Below are 23,066 nucleotides of genomic sequence, written 5' to 3'. Positions count from 1 at the left end.
CTCTGTCCACCTCTCCCAGTCCAATCCCTCCAGGCTCCCTTCCATTCATTCAGCACACCTTTCTTCTACTCATTCTTTCCTCACCCTCTGTGTTGCTTTCTGAGATGTGATGACAAGTTAATAGCTCTCCTCTCCATTGTTATAGCAAATCCATGCCACCTGTAGTAACCCCAAACAAGATTTTTCCCATGACTATGTCAATGAGATGCTTTAGCCAAGTTATCTATACTAAGAAAAATAGATGGGAAAATCTATTTCTAATAAAAACTTATTTTCATAATATGTACGCTATAGCAGTTTGAGATATTTTCATATCCTATACTTTCCAGTGTCTGGAATGAGTCTATGCCGCATTTAATGAAATTGGATTAACACTAAAACCTCAGACTTTCAAATAAACAAAATATTAAAGACATCTTTCATCTCATCAATTCTTTCTCCCCAAAGGAAAACAATGCCGTTTGCCCAAGCTTCTGTGATATACCCGCAAATGGAAAATATCATATCTAAGCCCAATCCTTCTATGAACTGCTCCATGGTAGATTACAAAAAAGTACCATTTCAAACCTCTTGTGCTCAGTTTCTTCAACTGCAAAATTGGGTTAACAGTCTTGCTTCACAGGGCTGTTATAAAGATGCACACGAGGAAATGAACAGTGTCCAGCACACGGAAGCACTCAGGGAGTACAGGCTGTTACTGTCTTTCTCCCCTTTTTGCGGCTACCTCCCCCGCCATCCTACCCATTAAGCCAAAAGAGAAACTGCTGAATTCTGCCTTTCACTTGGTGGCCCTCAGAAGAGACAAGCAAGACAAAGGCCACCAGGGCACGAAGCTTCCAGAACCACAAGGATCCTGGCTGTGTGCATTCTGACTCGTGGCTTGTCTTCCTTTCCCTTCTCACCTTGAGGAGACCCCTTGCACAAGGAAACAACACAGTGGGACAAAGACTGGAGCCCAGATCTAACTGGCCGTGTCATTTGGGACAAGCCCAGTAACCTCTCTGACCTCGGCTTGTGTGTGTGTAAAATGGACGTGGGGAGCTGCACGGATGTGCAGGGCTCTCCTCCCAATAGGAACTCGGGGCCCACTGGCTGAGTGGGGCTCCTCCGGGATTAGAGGTTCACTCCTAAGAGTGACTCTGCGGGAGGAACATAACAATGACTTTCTAGACCAGGGTACTGAGGTGTCAGGCATTTTTAATGCTTCACAAAATAGGATGAGAAAATGATCACTGTGGGCCAAATAATTTTAAAAGTGAGAAATTAACAGGTGGACCCAGAAGCAGTGGAAAGGGTGGCTGGAACAGAAAAGGGCCAGCAGCACCATGGTGGACCAGTTAAGACTATGCAAAAGAACTGCTTTTAAATGTTTTGTTTTGTTTTTTAATTATAACCAACAATAGCAAAGTATCACAAAGAGTAGGCACTAGACGAACGGGAGGTAACAGTTCCCCACTCTGGATGTCTGCAAAAGGATGCTGGAGGGAGATTTCATGCCCTTGGTACTTCTTGAGTTTTAAACCAGGTGAAGCTAATACCTAGTCAATAATTAAAAAAAAAAAAGTAACAAAATTTTTTTAAATAAAGGAAAAAAAGTAGCACCCGAGCCCTTACGCTTAACCCCTTCTCCATAGCAACCACCCCCAGAGCAGTCCAAGGAAGCATATAGGCGCAAGCTTCCAACCCTAGAGGGAGCAGGGGGGCCAGGGGTGGGATGCTTTGATGCACACGAGACTGAGGACCAACTTGATAAATCCAGTTAGTTACATTAATTGCTGTTTCCTTAAGAAAAGCTACAGTAATCTCATTTCCTTTCTGGTGGGACTGCATACAACTCATGAACCCAAAACCCAACCCTGTGGCTTAGAAGCTCTAGGTAGCAAAGGGGCAGTTAACCAGAAACTCAGTAAGTAGGTCAAGAGAGTCCTGTGGTTGCGGCTCTGACGAGACAGACTGGCAAGCCCCTTGACCCTGAACCAGTTGGAGTTACACTGCATTTTAAGATGCATACATTAAGTGGGACACTCAAACAAGAACATGTTTGAAGGAAAATATCAGGGAGTGGGGCCGGGGCTCAAAGCCACCGGCTGTGGTGGGGGAGGGGAGTGCAGCGAGGGAGCAAGGGATGTCAGGCTCAGGGAAGAGACCGTCTTTCAAACTCGGAAAGGCTGTCTTACGGAAAAGAGGTAACGCTTACTGTACACGCACGCGCAGGTCAGAGCAGGGCCAGTGGATGGAGGCATGAAGGCTCATCTCATGGAGGTATTTCAGCTCAATCTAAGGCGGGACTTGGGCTCAGTGACAGCTATGATGTCCCTAACTAGTTCTGGCCCAGGCTAGGCAATGATACAGGGCAAGGTTGGCAGGGGAGAAAATTTGGACCCTGAAAGGGTGCCAGAGGAATGCCTGAAACTCTTCTAACACAGGAGACTATTACCCAACTCTTTACCTTCTTTAAAAAAAGGCAAAGATGTATAAAATGGCATAAATGAAAGGTAAATTAAAGCTAGTCACGAAGGGCTTACCAAGACAGAGAACAATGGTTTAAACTTGATTTGTGCAAATCCCTAACATTTCTAAAAGTAAACCCAAACTCCCTTTTAAAAACAGATCAAAATGTAGATAGAGCATATGCGCACCAAGGACAAACAGTAATAAAAACAAAGCATGGGGCTGGCCAAGTGGCTCGGTTGGTTAAGAGCTGGCTTAAGAGCGCGAGCTCTGAGCAACAGGGCTGCCAGTTCGATTCCTACATGGGCCAGTGACGCTGCACCTGAGCTGAGCTGCCAACAGGTGGCAGGATGGCTCAGCTGGTGTAACAACAAGATTGCCTGTTCGATGGTGGGCTATGCCCACCTGCAACTAAGACTGAACTCAGCACCTTGAGCTGAGCTGCTGCCTGGATGGCTCAGTGGATAGAGCGTGCACTCTTAACAACAAGGCTACTGGTTCGACTCCCGCACGGAATGTGGCTATGTCCATCTGTAACTAACATTGTAACACAGCACCTTGAGCTTAGAGGCCATGAGCTGCTGTCGGGAAGACAGGTGGCAACTGGCGCCCTCCACAATGAAGATTGAAGAACAACAACTTGGCTGGTCCCCTCCCCCAAATCCCCAAAATCTTAAAAAAAAACACAAAAAAAAAAACAACAACAGCATGAAAAACTCTCATGTTCAATGTTCCTGGAGTCACAACCCTACGAACATATTAAAGACTTTACAAAGCCATCAGTGTAGATATGTTTTAAAGGAAATATACTGATTGGGGGTGAGGGGAAATTTTCAGCAAATGATTAACCCCCAAGTTGTCCTTTGATACCTGCTGGGAAGTGGCAAGCATGAATACACGTGCACACAGGGGTGAGGGAGGCCGAGAAGGTTATCTGGTGGGTCTCACTGGAGAAGTGCGTTCAGGCCTTTTACGTCGCATCCTCTTTCCTGCCTCAAATACTCGGAGGTACTTGGCTGTAGAGCGTGTGTATAAGCCCATTTTTGTAAAAACTAGGAAAAAACTACTGTGTGTAGAAATTTATCTATGCATATATGTATAATAGAGATGACTGTGGATGACTGTGTTCTAATCTGTTAACACTGGTTACCTCAAGAGTTACTGGGGGGGGGGGGGAGCACTAAAAAAATGCTATCACTTTTCCTGTATGTCTCTTTTCTATGCCATATGTGTGGGTGTTTTACAATTAAAAAAAATATATATAGAAAAGAAAAAAAAGAGTAAAGCGAATGTTCTGGCTTTTGACCGTTCTCAGCACACACAGCCACTGCCGGGAAGTGAACAGAACCCCACGCACCCTTGCGTTTTCTGGTGCCAGTCTTCACGGATGAGGTTGGAGGTGTGTATGACAACCCGGAGGCCTTCTTCGTACAGCAGTAGCATCATTTTCCTGTAAAAACAGAAAAGGCATCAAAAGGCATTAATGGTACTTTCAAAGAAAATATGTAATACTTTTCTAATGTAAATGTAATAGCTAGAGGAATTCTTCACTCGTACATTCCCCAAACTTTTAACATTTATAATCTGCCTTTCTTTCACACCTTATCATGATCAAGTCTGCGTAAGTGATTAGGTAGAAAACCACCTTCCAAAATGCTTCCGAGTATTTGGTGGTCGATGAACTTTTGAACCATCCTGTCTACCTGTCCAGTCCTGGCACTTCAAACCTGCCCTCCGCCCCCAACGTGGCTCATTATCTATTTAGAATCATCTGTTGCTATTGGGGACAACAGGAACCTTCTTGTCCAGTGTTCCTCAAGGTCACAACCTCTTGCTGTATCATTACCAGCATTTTTAAACTGCAATGACTTAGAAACTCAAGACTATGCTGTTTATATTATAATAAGTTCAGTATTGTTTCATGAAGCCTCTTTCAGCATAGAAGCATGGACGTGTGTGATAGACCGAATGTCCAATGTATTTCTTCTTGTGGGTTGCCGTTTAAAAAATGTTTGAAAGCAGCTTCATTTTCATACTCCCCAGCTGCCACGCTTGTCACCAGCGTGGACCTGGGCTTGAGGTCGGCCTTCCCCTTCCTTCCCCATGAAATCAGACCTGGCTGAGTCCTCTCTTTCCGACAGTTCTCCCCCTTCAGTCATGAGACCTACTTCTCGTATTTTACTTCCAGTGAGAGAAGGGGAATAGGACACAAATAAGAGCTTGGATTCCATGTGAAGTTGGAAGACCTCAATCCAGTCTTCATCGGTTAGAAGCCGTGTGACCCTAGGCAAGTCATTTAATATCCCTGAGTCATTCTGTGTCCCTGGGCCTTGGTGTTCCACTTGGAACCTGGAGGATCAACCCCTTGGTTACTTCCCAGGGTTATCGTGAGAATGAAATACAATATGCATTTTGTTAGATGTTAAACACTCTCACGTGTACACTCCCTTCAATGCCTTGCTTTACTTTGTCATCAACTGTTGGGTGATTTCTGGTCTCTTGATTGTTTTCTAATTGTTTCCGAAATCTAAGGTCTCTCTCCCCAGCCAGGGAAGCACTCCTCCAGGCAGTAACCCTGTCCTGACTTATTTCCACTGAGGCCGAAACGCTCCTTAATACTCACTGATGTAAGTCAACTCACACATAAGGAAAAAAGTGAGCTGCGGGTTCTCTCAAATAAACAGCAGCATGAATACTATTTGGATAGGACGGGGTTGGCATAAAAAGATGGAAAAGAATATAAGAACAGAGAATGGATTTAGCTCTTGCCAAAATGAGAATTTAGCCCAAGCTGGCAAACAGTAAATTAATGCAAAGCTGGAGAAATGACAGCTGTTGAGCCAATCTTGTTTCCATTTATGACATGTGCGCTCTAAAATCTGGGCAAATTTATACACACAGTTCCCAAATTAGCAGCTGATTGTAATTAAGAAAAAGCCAGTTATGAATTCATGATACGAGTTTTACAAATATTTCCATTAATCAAGGCATCAATTATCAGGAAAATCCCACACTAATGTCAGTGAATCATATCAAACAGAACTGTGAACCAATCTAAGGGGAGTCATATTAATCCTTTCATAGACAAAACGCCATATGCCACTAAGGTCACAATTAAACATGGATCAAAAGGGGTTAGAAATGGGATCGCTCTTGAAGAATGCTGACTTTGCATATTATCTGTTGAGCTGTGCGGGCAGCGAAAGCGGACACTTCCCAAATTTGAAGGTACTTCTGTGTGGAGGGAAACAAAAGCAATGTCTGCAGAGCAACTACACGCCAGGCACCGTTCTGGAAGCTCCGCAGAATGCCAGCAAGCTAAATCCACACGGGAACCCAAAGAAAGGGGCACCGCTCCCATTTACGGCTGCAGGATCTGTGGCTGAGAGAGGTTATGGGAATAGCCAGGTCACAAAATGAGCCAGAGGAAGAGCTTGTTAGGATCAGACGAGCTGGGATCCTCATCTCACTGCACATGGCTTCTGTGGGGCTGGACCCGGCCTCGCGCATTTCACGCTGCTAGGCGTGGGAGTGGGCGAGGTGGGGGCCATGTGGTCTAGGTGAGAAAGGGGGCTACAGATGGGAGTGGAAAGAGGTATGCCCCGCCCAAGCTGTGGACAGGGCCCTGTCAGTTCACTTGGCTCCCCACTGGACAGGGACATTGGACATGGAGCTGCTTTGGCTCCCTCCGTGGATTCTTGGGGCCATCAAGGCTAACTTCACTCCCAGCTCTGGGGGAAACTAAAAAGCTTTAGAATTCTAAGGCACTGCGAGATAAACCCTGTGATTACATGGCATCCTACAGAAACACGGAGGGGGCACGGTTAATGTATCTAACCGGACTACGGGCTCCTGGAGGACGGGCTGCATCCGGTCATTTCCAGGTGCTCTGCACAGAGCGCATGGTGGACCCGAGCCTGCCGAAGTGCACGCCGTCTCAAAGCCACTTCCTATTTACTGTGGTGGCTCCACTCTGTCTAGTTGGGGAGGCGGTTTCCGCTCCATCACCAGGGGCTGGAAAGTTTTCTTCCTTTTCTAATTCATGTTTGTCTTGCCTCTGTCACCAAGACTAAAAGTTGCAAGAGCAAAAACTATTACGTCTCAAAACACTTTATATCCCCTAGAGCTGTCTCTTAAGAATAGATATTTAATAACTCCTAAAACATTTTAAAATGAGCAAGTGCAAGTAATTTCAAGAAATGAGTTCCATCTCCTACCAGACACCAGCATTTTAACAAAATGCAAACTACACATATGTGTGGCTGGGAAAGGTTCTATTATAATTACTCTCCTAGGCATTTAAAGCTCGAAGGCAGAACTCAGCTGGGTTTAACCTGCAGAGTGTGTATGTTGGAGAGGAAAAGGAGACATGGACTTGCAAAGTGTGTGAGTGTGTGTGCGCGCGTGCGTGCTGAGCGAAGATGGGCAAAAGGAAACAGTAAGTTCATTTCAGCAGTGAGCAACAAAAATAAATTAAAAACAAGTTAAAAATAAATGGGTTCTGGTCCTGTCTTCAACACTGGCCTGAGGAAACCCATTTAAGTACTCAGGGGACCCTGGTCTATAAGACAAAAAGGAAGGGCCAAATAATTTTTGACTAGCATTCACAAAAGCCCCTCTAGGCTCAGTTGATCACCAGTGTGTTAGATCCCAACCAGGCCCAGCACACTCGGTCCCTCCCGGACAGAGGCGCAGGCTGTCCTACTTGTTAGCACATTAAATGTAGTGTGACTTTGCCCGTGAAATGCTGACTTCTGGCACAGAACGTGTGGCCAGCATGGGAACGGGGAACTGGTGGTCCAGGAAATCATTCCTAAAACCCAAATAAACGAGAGCACTTGCCGAATGTATCTTAGAATTGGTAAGGTATTTATGCTAGGGTTCCAGCTAAGGGTGGGGGACAAGGGTTCATCTGGGGTTACCCATTACTGGCAGAAGGTCTCCCCCTGGCAGGTTGACTACTGCCACCCATCAGTGTCTCCTGTGATGCAGCTCGGGGAACCCTAAGATGCTGAGCTGCCTTATTCAAGTCCATTTTGTATCCTCTGCCCAAACTGGCATCCTGTGAGCTCAGTGCCAATGTACAGGATAATTTACGGTGGAGTCGAGTGCTGGAGTTCATGCCCAACAGTCCTCAGACCCTGTCCTCTATTAGACTGAAGCTACCAACTGGGGATGGTTGGTAAACGCGGCAACTTTTATCAAGGGCATCTAAGACCAGAATTGCAGAGCTGATGGGTATCCTTCTACAAAATGGGTCAAGCCTTTCCGCTCTGGTTCCTTTTTTTAAAAAACCGATTGGCAAAATATAGTTTTAAATGTACAAGGAGAAAGAAGAACATATGCCTTTAGTTTAGGTCACCATACTATCAGGAAAATAGCAGTCACAGCAAAACTGGGGACTCCGCGCCCCAGATTCATCTCTGCCCTACAGATACCTGCAGGGACATGCTGAAAGCAGCCAACTTCCCATTTCCATCGCTGGTCTAGAAGAAACATGAGGTTCTGTCACGTTCTTTTCGCAAATCCTTTCTAAAGAAGTGTGACTTATAAAAATACTGAAATGGAGAGAACTCTGTCTTACTCCTTTTCTCATTTATAGAACCAGTTATGTAAAAGAGCTTAGCACAAACAGCTGTCAAATGAACCGAAAACGGGAGTCTACCTGACAATTGGGTGTGACGTGTCACGTAGGAAATAAAAGATTTTCCTGGTTTGCAATGTCTCAGAAAATTATTCTAAAAGAAATTTCTGAACTTGTTTTGAGCAGGGGCAGGCATCAGCGTCTCAATTTGACAATTTTTTGTAAAATAGATTTTCTTTCAATCACAGCATGGAGCTGACCTAACAATATTCTTTTTTTTTTTTAAAGGTTTTATTGGGGAATTAGGGGAGGGGAACAGCGCTGGGGAATCGGAAGAAGGGGAACAGACAAGTTGCTGTCGTTTTGTTCTTCAGTCTAGTTGTGGAGGATGTTGCTTCACTGGCCCAAGTTGGCACCTTCATTGTGCTCTTCCCGGGCGAGGCAGATCAGTCGCCGGCTTCTGGATGGCCGCTTATGCTGGCTGCTGGCTACATACGGTAGCCCATGGCAACCCACTGCAGCAGGGGCTGCAGCCTACAACGTCACCGGCGACTCGGCAGCCCAGCCCCAGGTCGAGCTGCCGTTCACCATCTTAGCTGCAGAGGGCGTGTCACTAGCCCTCATACATGGGATCCGAACTGGGTCCTCTGGCGTCCCAAGCCAGTTCTTAACCAACGCGCCACTCGGCCGGCCCAACAATATTCTTTTTGATGTAACTCTTATAAAAATCATAAGACTTTCTTTAAAGTAGTGGAATCCACAGGCACGTGACTAACACACGTGTAGTCATCGATAATCATGGACCACACAACAGGTCTATTCTCCTACAAGCAACGCCCTGAACAGAACCCAGAAACCACACCACAGATTCGGACTTTCATGCTGAAAGCCAGGTCCCAGTACTTTGTCTTAAGGCTGTTAGAAAACAACTCCACTTCCTCTACTTCCTTACTGATAGCTTTCTATCCCCAGCAAAATCATCACATGTGAGTTCCTATAAGGGCAATTTCTGAAGAGCGTCCTTTGGTCTATTAAAATCATATCCTCCCCATTTCATAAAAATTGCTTACGTGTGATGTGTTCCAAATGCAATATCCAACTTTGCCTAGGATGAAAAAAGAAGTCAAGTCACTTATTTAAAAAAAAACTCAGTATTGGAAATCAGAAGAAGATTTAGGGTCAACTTGGTTTTTTCAAACTGCTTTTACTGTCCTCTAGTGGACAAGCCCTTGACTGACATTACAGCTTTTATAGTAGCATCCAGTAAGGTTAGTTTTTAAAAAAAACTTTTAAAAAAAAGTTAACCAGAATGATTCAATACATACTGCATCTTTAATTATAGTAATTAGAAACAGAGAAGCTTAATTTCTTTAGTTGTCAAAAAACTAAAAGAAATGAGGCTCGAAGCTAAGTTCTAAAATGAGATATTTGGCTAATGCTGAAATTAATACAAGCAAAAAGTTTTCAGAGCATATTTAAAAGAAACACTGAATGTGGTGGCAGCATAAAGAATTGTATTATGATGTTAAAACAGATGTTTTCTCACATTAATAACACAGCAAGTGCTGAAAATAAAGAAGATAATATGTTAAATCCATTTTTGTGTTATAATACATTTACAAACAAATGGGGGGGGTTGGGTGGAGAAATAAAACATTTTATCTAACACTCACTATAGTAAGACCTTGATCATTAAGCAGAATATGCCCAAGATGTAGGCTATGAAAGAATTAAAATAAAATAAGAACGTCAAAATATTAATAGCAGTTAGGAACTTAGGAACACACAAATCTTAGCTTCACAACTTTGTATGACTTTGGAAAATATTTAAATCTCTATGCCTCATCTTTCTCCTCTAAAATGAGGGTACTGTTACGGGGTTCAGTGAGTTGTCAGGAGTAAATGAGAAAAAGTATCTGAAGTGCTGAGGAAAGGGGGCTTGTGGGGGTAAACCCACTACTGTACCCTCCCCCCAACCACGTGACAGAAGGGTGGAGCTGTTTGCTGGGGGCAGTGATGGGCAAACGGGAACGCACAGGAGTATGACACAGCCCTGTTTCGGGATGCTCACAGGGCCCAGCCCTCTCTACTCTTACACTGAGCATGCTCATAGGCCAGTATGCACGTGTGTGGTCTGGGCACAGAAGAGAGCAGGGAATTGTTTTTCATGTCTTTAAAATTACAAAACTAGACTGAAGGCTGCCACTCTGTAAACTGATATTTGGCTCAGAAAAAGCAATGGTCAAGAGACTTGGCTTCTGAGCTTAGTTTTGCTATAAGTGGTAGGCTTTTGGGCAAGTCGAAGCACAAAAACAAGGATGGCAATAACTTCAACTGACAACATTTAATGGGTGTTTCCGGGGGCAAATGCACCAAGTGCCTTGCATAAGAACCCTACAGTATTAGCAAGTTTAAAGATGAGGAAATTAGGCTTGAAGCGGTTAAGTGATGAGCCCAGAATGACACACCTAGAAGATGGCAAGCCGGGATCAAACCCAGGCAGGCTGAACCTTGACCACCAGAAGGCCTCAATCTGCGGCCTCCAGCCCCATACGTGCAAAATGGGAGAAGTGTCAGCATCCACTGATCCTTTGATGGACGTCAAAGTCAAGAATTCATCTTACACGCAAGATACAAAGATATTTCAAAAAGTCAGGATGAGCCACGATCATCCTGTACCTCAGACTAGATCTGGGAGCTTCTGAACTGCTCTTTGCACAGGCGGGGAGGCCAGCGGCACGCTTCGCCCTCTAGTGGCCGGCCTGGAGTATGTCATCAGGCACGCCACAACCTCTGCTCAACTTTTCAGTACAGGCCGTTCGTTAGTATTCGAAACATGCTACTTCTATTGATTTAATCACTGGTTTTCAAGATTCCTCTGTTATTTTATTTTCCCGCCTACTTTTGGTCTGAGAGCAATTCTACTGCAGTTTAACCTCTTCTGTTTTGGGGGAAACAAAAGCAAAGACAATGGGATCTTAAGGAACGGCTAAGCAAAGGCATCTCTGTGTAGGCGAGCCACAAACATGTCGGGGAAAGAGTTTTCCAACTCCAGCTACATAAAGCACAGTGGTGAAGTCGCAGCGCTGAAACCCAGCTTTTGAGAGGCACGCTGTCTAACTACAGGCAACCTGAGGACGACTGGAGGTGGGGGAGAGAACAGGGAATCCATGTTACATCAAACACAACTGGGGAAAGCGAGAAACTTAAGGAGATAACTGCAAATATAAGAATCACTGATGCATGCAAGGAGGGGAATCATTCTATGTGGCTCCAGAGAATAAACATTAGGCCTAATGTGTGGAAGTTACAAGGAGGAAGGCTGGGATGGTTAATTTTATACATCAACTGGCTAGGCCACAGGATCCAGACATTTAGTCAGATGTTGCAGGGAAGGTCTTTTTTAGATGAGATTAAGATTTACATCAGTAGACTTTGAAAAAAGCAGATTACCCTCCACAATGTAGGTGGGCCCCATCCAATCAGTTGAAGGCCTTAAGAGAAAAAAGACCCATTTCTTCAAGGAAAAGGAAATGCAATCTCTGGACTGCCTGTGGGCTCAGAGTGCATCAGGCCTCTTCCCCTGGTCTCCAGCCTGCCGGCCTACCCTGTGGGTGTTGGACTTGCCAGCAGCCCCCACAACCACATGAGCCAATTCTTTTTAAAAACATCTCTATATACACACCCACCCACAGCCCTACTGGTTGTTTCTCTGAAGAACCCTGACTAACACAAGAGATATCACGTCAATGTGAAAAAAATCTTTCTAACCACAAGGGCTACCCACCAATAGGGTGGGCTATCTCAGGAAGTATTTGAGCCAAGGCTAGACAAATACCTGCTGGGGATGCTGGAGACAGGGTTCCTGCACTAGGCAGGTGGGCAGACTAAATGTCTGAATTTCCTTCCAACTCTCAGACCAAGCATGCTCTCAAAAGGCAACATGCAGCTTACCTGGCAAAGGGAAATGTTCTTGTAAGGCTTTGCCTCGGCATGTAAGTGAGCCTTAGCTTCTCGTTTCTCACCATGCACAAGCAGGATCGGTGTCTTCCTGAAAATCGATCAGAAGTATTTAAAACACATTGTTCATGGGCCGGCTGAGTGGCACATTGGTTAAGAACCGGCTAGGGATGCCAGAGGGCCCCGGTTTGGATCCCACATGGGGCCAGTGACACTGCCCTCCACCGCTAAAATGGTGAACAACAGCTCAACCTGGAGCTGGGCTGCTGTGAGTCGCCGGCGACGGCGTAGGCTGCAGTCCCTGCTGCAGTGGGCTGCGATAAACTACCTTGTGTGGCCGGCAGCCAGTGTGCGCTGCCAAGAGCCACCATGAGCGGCTGTACAGGGGCCGGCTACTGATCTTCCTCACCCGGGAAGAGCGCAATGATTGTAATACCAACATGGGTCAGTGAAGCAACGTCCTCCACAACTAGACTGAAGAACAAAAGGACAGCAACTTGTTTGTTCCCCTTCCCCCGATTCCCCAGCGCTATTCCCCTCCCCCAATTCCCCAATAAAATCTTAAAAAAATAAAAAATAAAATACATTGTTCATAAAGATGGACTCTCGCCTAGTAAAGGAACACTGGCTTCCTTAGCACCCGACACGTGCTCCTGGCCTCTGTGGTGACTGAGCACAGGGCTAACACACAGCAGTCATCAGGTAATCTTCCCTAACCAGTTACCTTTATAACGGGGCCATGTGGCCTACTCTTAAAGCTCTGTTGCGACCCTGTGGGGTTGTGACTCAAGATAGTCCTTGAGTAATGAATTATTTTCTTTGGTCCCAAAGGGCATATAGCTGGCTCTGTGCTAATATGCTTAAATTCAGGCAGATTAGAAGATACATAATTACTGTTGTATAGCATGATGCTTGTTTCTTTTCCTTCTTTTGGAACAAGCAATGGATTATCTTGTTAGGCTGACAGACACCAAGCTCCTACTGTGTGCTAGGTGATGCACTTGACTCCCCAGGATACAGGAGTCAACAGGCCCAGGACTCGGGCATGATGCAGACTCACTAATAGGTAAGGTTATATTTAAATGAAACAGAGTCCGAGGTACATGGAAAATGCTGTATTTTCGAACTCCTAAAGACAGCTTAAAAATACTCTCCGGGAATAGATCAAAAAGGCTTTTAAGGGAACCATGATCTTCTTTAGTTAATTCAAAGCATGTTAATCCTTAGAAATCAATATACCTTAACAAGTGCTCCCAACAAAACAAAAACTGGGTTTTTTTCTCCAAAGAGCAGTCAAGATGAACAACTGTAGCCACTTCCATGTTTATCAGTCACAGTGCAGGGGATTCTCTACCACACATGAAGGGACAACTACAAAGAAACATTATAGCAAGTGCACCTCCGGTATGAATGCCTGGCTCCCTAATGAGCTTTATTCTAACATATGAGGTCAAATAACACTAAGAACACGCCTTCCCAACTTTTTTCTATTTGGAAAAGTTTTCTATTTTACAACTAGAAAAATAGTACAGAGAATAATGTAAGAGACACTCAAATATCTATCACCTAGATAGTGTTACCAAATCGTCAGGAGTTAAAAAAAAAAAAAAGGATTAAACATTATTGCCAGAAGTTAAAGCCTGAATTCTTTCAAATGTATTGGTTGCATAAATGATCACAAAAAGGCAGTGTGTGATGGTTAATTTTATGTGTCACCTTAATTGGGCCAGTGTCCCGACAAAACATTATTTCTGGGTGTGTCTATGAGGGGGTTTGCAGAGGAGATTAGCATTTGAATTAGTGGGCTCAGTAAAGCAGACGTGGGCATCCAATTGTTGAGGGCCTGAGTAGAACAAAAAGTTGGGAATTTGTTCTGTTCCTGCTGTGGCCAATTACTCATAATAAATCTCCTTCTATATATGTCTCCTATTGGTTGCTTCTCCGGGGAATCCTACTACCAGCAGCATCTGCACGACCAAGTAAGGTGTAAACTGTCACGATCTGAGTTTTTCTGTATAAGTTCTGGATATTACCTTAACTTGACATTAGGTCGTTCCCCCTGACAGTGTTCCTGATGGCAGTCCCCAGGTGCATAAGCGATGAGTGGGTGGCGGGACAGGCAGGGCTCTTCTTTCCCTTTACTACAGTTATCCCGAGTCCAGTGACTACTGTATTCGTTTGCTGGGGCGGCCATAATAAATACCACAAATTGGACGGCTGAAACTGTTGCCACGCAGCTGTCCAGCCGTCTGTCCCCCTGCACTTACCCCTAAACTGACCCTTTTGAGGACACTGCTCATACACCTTGCGTCTCCCCGTTTGGCCCCAAAAGATGGCTGGTTAGCCAATGACGGGTAAGATTCCTCGAGGAAGGAACAACCTAAGACAGGCACAGTCGCATGGGGGCCATCAGGAGAAATCTTGGGGCTGATAGAGGTGGGCATGGGCCCTCACCCGCCCCCAAAGAGACTGGAGGTTTTCTACCTCTGTAGCTACTACATTCCTTCCCGCAACCTGCTTGGGAAGTGACCTGATGATGTGATAGTATCTGTTTATCTTCCTGGAGTCAAATGCGGACGGGTGTGTGAAGGCAGAGCATTTGTCTGGTCATGCGGGCAGACTCTCGGTAACAGCAGCTTGCAGGCATGGGTAATCTGTCATGAGCAAGTTCTCAGAAATGAGACTCAGACTGGAGAGAACAATGCTACTTCCAGGTGTGTGGAGAAATAAAAGCTGTGTGTCAGCTGATTCGGCTCTCAGTCCTCTGAGGCTGGAGACCCTTGGCCCCGCGCTCATTTAACTCTTGGCTGCTGCTTCTTTTCTTTCTTAACCCTTCGCCGCCCCCTCTCGTTTTCTCACTGCCCTTGTTGTGCGGGACGCGACATGAAACCACCGAAATCTTTTGTCTCCGTTCTGGAAACAAGAAGTCTGAGATAAAAGTGCCAGCGGGGCTGGTTCCCTCTGAGGGCTGTGAGGGAAGGCTGTGTTCCTGGCCTCTCTCCTAGCTTCTGGGGGCCTTGGGCGTTCCCCAACTTGGAGATGGTGTTCTCCCCGTGTCTTTACTCGGTCTATGTCTGTGTCCAAATTTCCCCTTCTTATAAGAACATCTGTCATGTTAGATTAAGACCCAACCTAATGACCTCATTTTAACTTACGTCTGTAAAAAACTTGCCTCCAAACAAGGTCCCATTCTGAGGTACTGGGGGTTGGGACTCCAACAGAGCTCTTTTTGGGGTAAGACAATTCAGTCCATAACAGATACTAAAGGAGTTGTGCCCTATACTTTGGCCACACTTGAAAGACATGCCAGTTTGATTCCAAGGTCTTTAAAAGCAAAGGGATGAAAAGCAGCAGTGCCAATGCAACTCCCAGGGTGGCTTCTGGCCAGGGGCCCGTGGCAGAGTGCTCCCTGCCTCCCAATCTACATTCTCCTCTTTCCTAACACAGACCAGGTCTTGTCCAGCACAAGATGTGCTCAGCTAAGACTCCATTTGCAGCCTCTTTCAGAGCTGGTTATAACCATGTGACTGAGTTCCACCCAGTGAAATATAAGCAGGTGTTGTGTGGGATGTCCAGGAAGGCTGCTCCGAGGGGGCACCCCTTTGTCCTGCTCCCCCTTTCTCCATCGTGCCACCTGGAATACAGACCAGTGATCTGGAGCTCTAGGTGCCATCCTGGACCACGGGGTGACTCTGAAGACTGAAGTCACACACACACACCAGGATGGTGGGAAAGAGGGGTGGGTAAGTCCCCGAGAGCCATGGCAGACCCCAATCCAGCCCACGAACGTCTACCACCTGGTCTTCTTAGGCTGGAGATTTTTTCCTTTCTTTCTTTAAGTCACATTATTTTGGGTTTTCTGTCACATGCAGCTAAAACTAATCCTACATGTCACAAGTCAAATATAAGCCCTTCATGCCAAAGCCACTTGGGAAATTTCACAGCATTTTATAGACTGTTAATGATGAAGATTCCCACAGTGTGATCCCTAAATGCACCAAGGACTTTGAGGTCCCTGACGATCATCTTTCCTGTATGTGCATTCCTCCTCCTTGTTACGGATTCTGCCATGTATGTACCCGTGTTAGAAACCGTGGGATGCTACCTTCATTGGTCTGTATTGCCTAACCTCAGGCTGAAGAACTACAGAAGACAGACTGAAAATCCATCACCTCCAGAGCCTGGATGAGGGCCGGTCCTATGACCCCCTTCATTAACTCCTAAACTACAGGAAGAACCATTTGAGAAAGAGATTCTCGGAACAGCCCTGGGTGCTAAGTGAAGCCTGGCGTGCTGGCCACGTGTGGCACGTTCACAGCTGTAGAACGCAGGTGGCAAGAGGTCTCTTCCTTCACATTAACACTGGACATCAAGTTCTCTTATTTGGGTTAGAATTTGTCCTTATCTACTTCTGGACACAACAATGGGGGAACATGCTAAAATCTGTACAAGGAATGCATGTGATTAGAATAGGTCAAAAAATGCCATTTTCCCAATAGACTTTAGTGTCTGTATGATTTCGATGGTCTCAAAAGACATACTCAAAAAAATGGCCGGCAGCTGTCGGAGAAGCACAAATCTTGGTTTAAAGCCCCATTACAGTTACGATGCCATCTATCATCCTGTGGAACTCACCTGAACTCTGGTGGATACTGTTTTATGAGCCAGTCCACGTCAAAGCAGTAGTTAAACTAGATGGGGAGGGAGAGAAAAGGAACTAAGTCACGGGTCATTTAGCCAAGCAGCCTATAAGGAGAACTATCTGGTTATTAAACTGCAAGAGACTCTAAAATAACGACGAACTACATATTTTATTTATAAACCTGGAGAGTGATGCTACAATACTCATAAACAAACCTAAAATACATCTTGAAGGGAATACATGGTTCAAGGAATCAGTGGAGCGCATGAGAAATCAGGTGCTAAGGAGATTCTCTCTGCATACTTTGGCAGCATTTGTTTTCGTTACTTCTGAGGGCTCTCTGAGTAATTTAAATAAAAGGAATCATAAATGTATCCTCTTTCCCCTAGGTGATTATAAAAAGGACTTTTGGAAAAGAACATTTTCTTTCAGTCTAACTTATGCACTAGCTTTGTAAAAAGGCATCTTGACTAGACATTCACTAGGCTTAGAACAATTACATCTTGACCCCCAATTCTACACTGGGCTTACCTGTGGGGGATCCTCCCCACACCTGGGTAACCCGTGACCCTCCTCCTGGACACAGTGATTCAATGTAGCTAAGAGAACTTACACAGTCACACCACCTTCCATCTGGAGACCAGGTGGAACATGACAAGAACAGAAAGTCTTGCTTGCTTTCTTTAGGGACATGACCTTTTTTCGGACTATTTACTAGAAAGCCTGGAGCATTAATGTGATTTTATCAACACAAAGGCACCAGCTCTGTCAGGCAGGAGCAAACATGCAGAAGTAGCCACAACTGTTCCTTACTTCTTTTTGGTAGGTGCTGGAAATTTCTCACTTTTCTAAATCAAATCAAACTTGACTTGGCCTTCACTTCTCTACGCACACCACCGGGGGGCAGGGCTTGCACCACTGTCCCATGAGATTACCAGAGTCCCAAATAGAAGTCCCTCAGGCTGTAATTTCTAGAGAGACTTCTTAGCCAGTCCTTGTAGCCTAATTCAGAGGCAGGAGCTGCACTGACAGTGGCATCCATGTTCCATGCTGACGGCTGTAGATCCCACAACTGCAGTTGTGGTATGTGCCATCTTGGAAACCCCTGCACAGGACTAAGACACAGGTCCCACCACTCATATTTTCTTATGCAGTTGTTTAATTATTTGTCCCATTTCATAAAACAAACAAAAAACCAAAAACCAATAAAAAACCACAACCGTAAACTCACCTGTGCTGAAGATACAAGCGTCCCAAATAGAGGAGATAAAATATCTGAGAAGACAAAACATTTAAATCTAATTTATACTTTGACAAAAATTCTCTAGTAATAATAATCACAACTGACTTATTTAATAGTCACCGATGATCAAAGTTTGGCTTAGAAAACAGTGAACTGAGATGTTAAAAAGCTAGCCCCTTTAATGTTTCAAGAGAAAACTTCTCTGCGCTATTTAATGATACTTATTATGTATTCTTTAACAAAATATGATGCCAAATTAAAATCCACAACTTCAATGCTGGATGACTACTCAATTTTAGAAATTGCCAAAAAAGACAATGATACACGTTCTTCTTTCCAGGTCTCTTGCTTTATATCTCCTTCAAGTACTCATTCAAGTTCCTCTCCAGGAAACCTGCCTAGTAAGATGGTTCTCCTCCGGAGCCTGAGAGCCTTGCTTCCTGAGGAGGAAAGGGCAGAGGCGCCCACAGCTCTAAGTTCGCCTTTCTAGCATTCCAGGTCATCTCTGAGGAGGCCCCTATCTCATGCGCATTCAAGCTTGACTTCTGGTAGGTCAGAAAGCTCACTTCTCATAAACTACATCATGAGGGGAATTATCATTATCACCATCACCGGTTCTAACAGCCGCACTTGTGCAGGACCTCTGAGGTGTCAGGCACCGTTCTGGGCACTTTCCATGTATTAACTCTTACTCCCCACAGCAATCCTCTGCGGTGGGGTGTGTCATTCCTATTTTGTCAATGAGAGGTCTCTCCTTAGGAGGCCACCCATGGCCACACACCTGGAGTAGTCAGATCTGAGCCCAGGCTGTGTGCCTCCAGCACTTCTGCTCTTAACCACCAGTGTCTCTGAGGATTAAGAAGGGGCTCATTCATTCATTTGACCCATATTTCCTGAGTGCATCCTATCTCCCAGACATGAGCCAGATTCCCCGGAACAAAGACTTTTAAAAGAAGAAATCCTCTTAAAGAACCTGTATCTTTCTGGGAGAGTTGCACCATCAAGAGATAAAATGCCATACATTCCTTGATGGCATCTTCTATTTTGCCCCAATTGGCCACTCTTTCTACCTTTCTAAATTTTGCCCATCTTTTGTGGCCTATTTGAAGTCCCTCTTCCTCCATGAGTTCTAAACAATCTATGATTTTGAGAGACCATATGCACCACTCCACGTGTTGGAGCAGTATATCAGTTAAGGGCATAGATTCTGATGCTGAATGCTGGGATTGAAATCCCAGCTCTATCATTTACCAGTTCTGTGACCCTGGGTAGGTCATTCAACTTCCCTAAATTGCAGATCTGTCACCGATCCAAGGAGGACAACTGTAACATCTACTCATAAGGCTGTTGTGAGGATTAAAGTAGATAGATACTCTATATGAAAGCTCCTATCTTAATGTTACCTCCCCTTCCTCAAAATCTTGGTGCTAATAGTCGTCTTTATCATTTTATTATATACAGCAAAACCTTACATAGTTCTCTAATGATTTCCTGTCAATCTCTCGCAAATAAAACAAAACAAAAACACTGAGATCTTAATATTTCTTCAAAGTACCTAGACAAGAGATTCTCAAAATGAAAAATAAAAAACCATATTCCCTTACAGTATGGAATTAAATACACCAACATTTATATACCACACAGAAGATATACACATATGATATACAATTATACATTTGATATGTAATTAAAACACTGCTGATAGTGCACATACTCTATTCTTGAGTGTGGACTAGAAAAAAAGGTAATCTGAAATAAGGGTAATGTTTGTTTTGTACATCTGCCATGTGAGTATATTATGCTGATCACTTCATGTATTTTTCTCCCTTTTTTCTGAATCACCAGTTTAAATATGAGTAAACTGAAATTGGAAGAATGTTAGGTCCTGCATTTGTTATCCACACAGCAAATGAGTGGTGAGGCCAGAATTCAAATGCTGTGTCTTGGATTCTAGAGCACCTGCTGTTTGTTCTTCCTTAAAGGAAAACTTTCTCTTCACCTGATACTTCTGACACCAAAGTGTGGGGTTTTGCACACAGATCGATTCTCTAATTCTCTGCAGACAGCAGCTGGGTGTCCTACAATTTCATTCAAGTCTGACACCATCTACCTGGAGTTGGCATCAGGTCCCACAGGTTAAGGGCTCTGTCCCACAAGAATGCTCCCACCTCAGACACCAAACACAAGTCCAAGTCCAGACCTCCTCTACTTCTGACTGTGAAGCTGTAACTTGGGGTTTCCACAAACCCCTCCTGGGGTTTGATAATTTGCTAGAAAGCCTCACAGAACACAGGAAAGCACTTTACTTACTATGTTACTGGTTTATCATAAAAGGATACGACTCAGGAAGAGCCAGATGGAAGAGACGCATAGGGCAGGGTATGGGAGAAGGGGTGTGGACCTTCCATGCCCTCTCCAGGTGCGGCCTTCCAGCACCTCCACGTGTTTACCAACTTGGAAGCTCTCCATCCCCTTCAGTTAGGGTTTTATTTAAAGCAGGTTTCATTACAGGGGCATGCTCAATTAAATCATTGGCCATTAGTAATGAGCTCAACCTCCAGCCCCTCTCCCCTCCCTGAAGGTGAGGAGTGAGGCTTAAAGTTCCAACTTTAATCAGTAATTGGTTCCCCTGGCAATCAATCCCTCATTTTTAGGGGCTTTCCAAAAGTCACCTCATTAACATAAAGTCAGGTGTGGTAGAAAAAGGCTTGCTATGAATAACAAAAGATACTTCTTTGACTTTTACTATTTAGGAGCTGTTTCAAGAGCCTGGGACAAAACCCAAATATAACCAGGGATGAAGGTCAAATATATACCACAATCTCCCCAGGTCCCCCTGGGAAAATAACTCAAACCACCAAAGGCCACCTTTTGCTTCTGAACTGAAACATCTATCTACATGCTGACATTCTTTTTTTGCTTCTTCACAAGGAACCAAAACCAGGCTTCCAAGCAGAGGTTCTCAAACTTGATTGGGCATTAGAATCCCCTAAAAGGATTGTTGGGGCCTTTGCTCCTAGAGTTTGATTCAGTGAATCTGGGTGGTGCCCAAGAATGTGCATTTTTAACAAGTTTTAGGGGGATGCTGATCAAGTATTTGCTACCATTAACGAATTGCTACTGATCAAAGTTTAATCTTTAACTTAAAGTTAATCAATTCTAAACATTGCGCTAAGTGTTTCAACTGGTTGGTTGGTCTGTAGGAAACACCCTCTGATTTCCTGACCTAAGTAAACAGTTCGCTGTCAAACTCATGCACTTGGTTCCTCAAAATGGTATTTTTCTTTTTCCTGTGTAGTTAAAACCATGAAGAAGGGTTCTTGGAGATCATTCCAGGCTATGCTCCTGGTTTCCCCAAGGGACACCAGCACACTTACCCTTGATGTGGAGGGCTCCCGAGTTATACTTTGGCTTAATTCCCGAGACTCTAGTGAGGTAAAATTGGAAGGGGTTCCCTTTATCCAACATGTCCCAAATGTCCTGGCCCTCCCCTGACGTTTCGTACTCTTCTTCCTCCTCTTTGAGCCCCTGGCGGACATGATCTCCAGCTCTTGGGGCAGCACTGTCTTTGAGAGGGGAGAGGTCTTTCTCCTCTTTGATCACCACTTTCTCAGCCCGCTTCTGCTGCGTCTCTGGTGGCAGCTCATCGTCGCTGCTGGAGAGACACCAACCCAGGTCTTCCTGGGAACCAGTCTTCTGCCTTTTGGGAGGTGAAACTTCTGGAACTGCACCTGTGTTGCTGAATATCACGGGAGACATTTTCCGCTGGTGGGCAGCTTTCCGAGCATCCGAACAGGTGTATCTTGGCTCATATGCTGCTTCCTGCCCAGCATGGGGGAGAAGAGAGGTAGATGGCTTGTTCAGTTTGGGCTTTTCCTCCTCACTTTCATCACTACTGGATATCGTCCACTTCCCATAATCGCCTTCCTGAGACATTATACTTCTTCTGGAGACAAGATAGAAATATCATTATTTTCCATTCCCATAGTTGCCACTGGAAAACCCTACTGCTCTTGAATTCCCATCATATAAGCATCCACAACACATACAATGAACCTGACACCTACCAGATGCTGAACCACGTAACCAACATCAGCGACTTTATAGCTGTTTGGAAGCGTGTGACCAGAATCTACTATAGGAATTTGGCAAATATAGCGACAGCAAAAATCCCGGTCACCTTCTCCTCCTCTCCCTTGGTCTTTCAATCTAGACCAGTGGGTCTCAACCTTCCTAATGCCGCGACCCCTTAATACAGTTCCTCATGTTGTGGTGACCCCCAACCATAAAATTATTTTCGTTGCTACTCCATAACTGTAATTTTGCTAGTTATGATTGTAATGTAAATATCTGATATGCAGGATGTATTTTCATTGTTACAAATTGAACATAATTAAAGCATAGTGATTAATCACAAAAACAATATGTAATTATATATTGTGAAATATTTATAATTCATGAAGTGTCGTTTTCTCCAATACTGCTGCTTTCAACACAGCAGCTGCTTTCTACCCAGTAGCTGCTCTTTACACATGTGTGACTGGTCCGCATAAGTACATTATGGCGCCAACCCTATTACATACACCTGTATTTGTACGGGGTGTATGTGATGGGGTTGGCGCGATGATGTCATCACGCTGGGTACTTGTATGTGGGCATATCTGCATGTGGGCGAACCCACCTGGAGACAGATAGAGGAGCGGTGTCTCGGTTCCTAAGACCATCGAAAATATGTGTTTTCCGATGGTCTTAGGCGACCCCTGTGAAAGAGTCGTTTGACCCCCAAAGGGGTCGTGACCCACAGGTTGAGAACCGCTGATCTAGACCTTATTCTTAGATGCCCCAGGAAAGGGATTGAGCCAAAGTTCAAAACAAAATGTTTTTTCTTGACCCTGACGCTTCCAACAGGTGCTTGGTGCTAAGGCCAGTTTAAAGAATTTCGAGAGTAATTCTGATTATGCTCAAATTTTGATTTACAGCTCTGTCCCTCAACAAAGTTAGAGCTTTTATCAAGGACTGAAAAAAAATTGTGGATGCAAATGAGTACTCCATAAAGCTGCTAACTCTTCCTCTCCCCCCACCATTGCACACCCAGCTGGGTGACCAGTTCTTTCACACTTCCAGCTGCTTAAAAAGCTTGCAGACCATCAGTAAGACATGGGAGCCAGGCTCCTTAACTGAGACTG

The 23,066-nt window shown here is 44.7% G+C and overlaps 1 protein-coding gene across 3 annotated transcripts in view; it reads right to left on the bottom strand.

The window, feature by feature from the left end:
• The window catches only part of TDP1 (tyrosyl-DNA phosphodiesterase 1), an 82,274-nt gene that overhangs the window by 58,241 nt on the left and 967 nt on the right, over window positions 1–23,066 (bottom strand). For all 3 annotated transcript variants that reach the window (XM_019642285.1, XM_019642286.1, XM_019642287.1), the window contains exons 2-7: window positions 21,258–21,826; window positions 17,869–17,912; window positions 16,631–16,686; window positions 11,990–12,086; window positions 9,106–9,140; window positions 3,809–3,901 (exon numbers count right to left, since the gene is read on the bottom strand). In XM_019642285.1, the coding sequence (XP_019497830.1) occupies window positions 3,809–3,901; window positions 9,106–9,140; window positions 11,990–12,086; window positions 16,631–16,686; window positions 17,869–17,912; window positions 21,258–21,816 (884 nt within the window). In that variant the 5' untranslated portion in view covers window positions 21,817–21,826. The remainder of the gene's footprint in view (window positions 1–3,808; window positions 3,902–9,105; window positions 9,141–11,989; window positions 12,087–16,630; window positions 16,687–17,868; window positions 17,913–21,257; window positions 21,827–23,066) is intronic.

The sequence above is a fragment of the Hipposideros armiger genome, unplaced genomic scaffold (genome assembly GCF_001890085.2).
Source record: "Hipposideros armiger isolate ML-2016 unplaced genomic scaffold, ASM189008v1 scaffold_67, whole genome shotgun sequence".
NCBI classification, from domain to species: Eukaryota; Metazoa; Chordata; class Mammalia; order Chiroptera; family Hipposideridae; genus Hipposideros; species Hipposideros armiger.
Note: the sequence above shows the minus strand (reverse complement) of the source record. Positions and strands in the feature narration are given on the sequence as shown.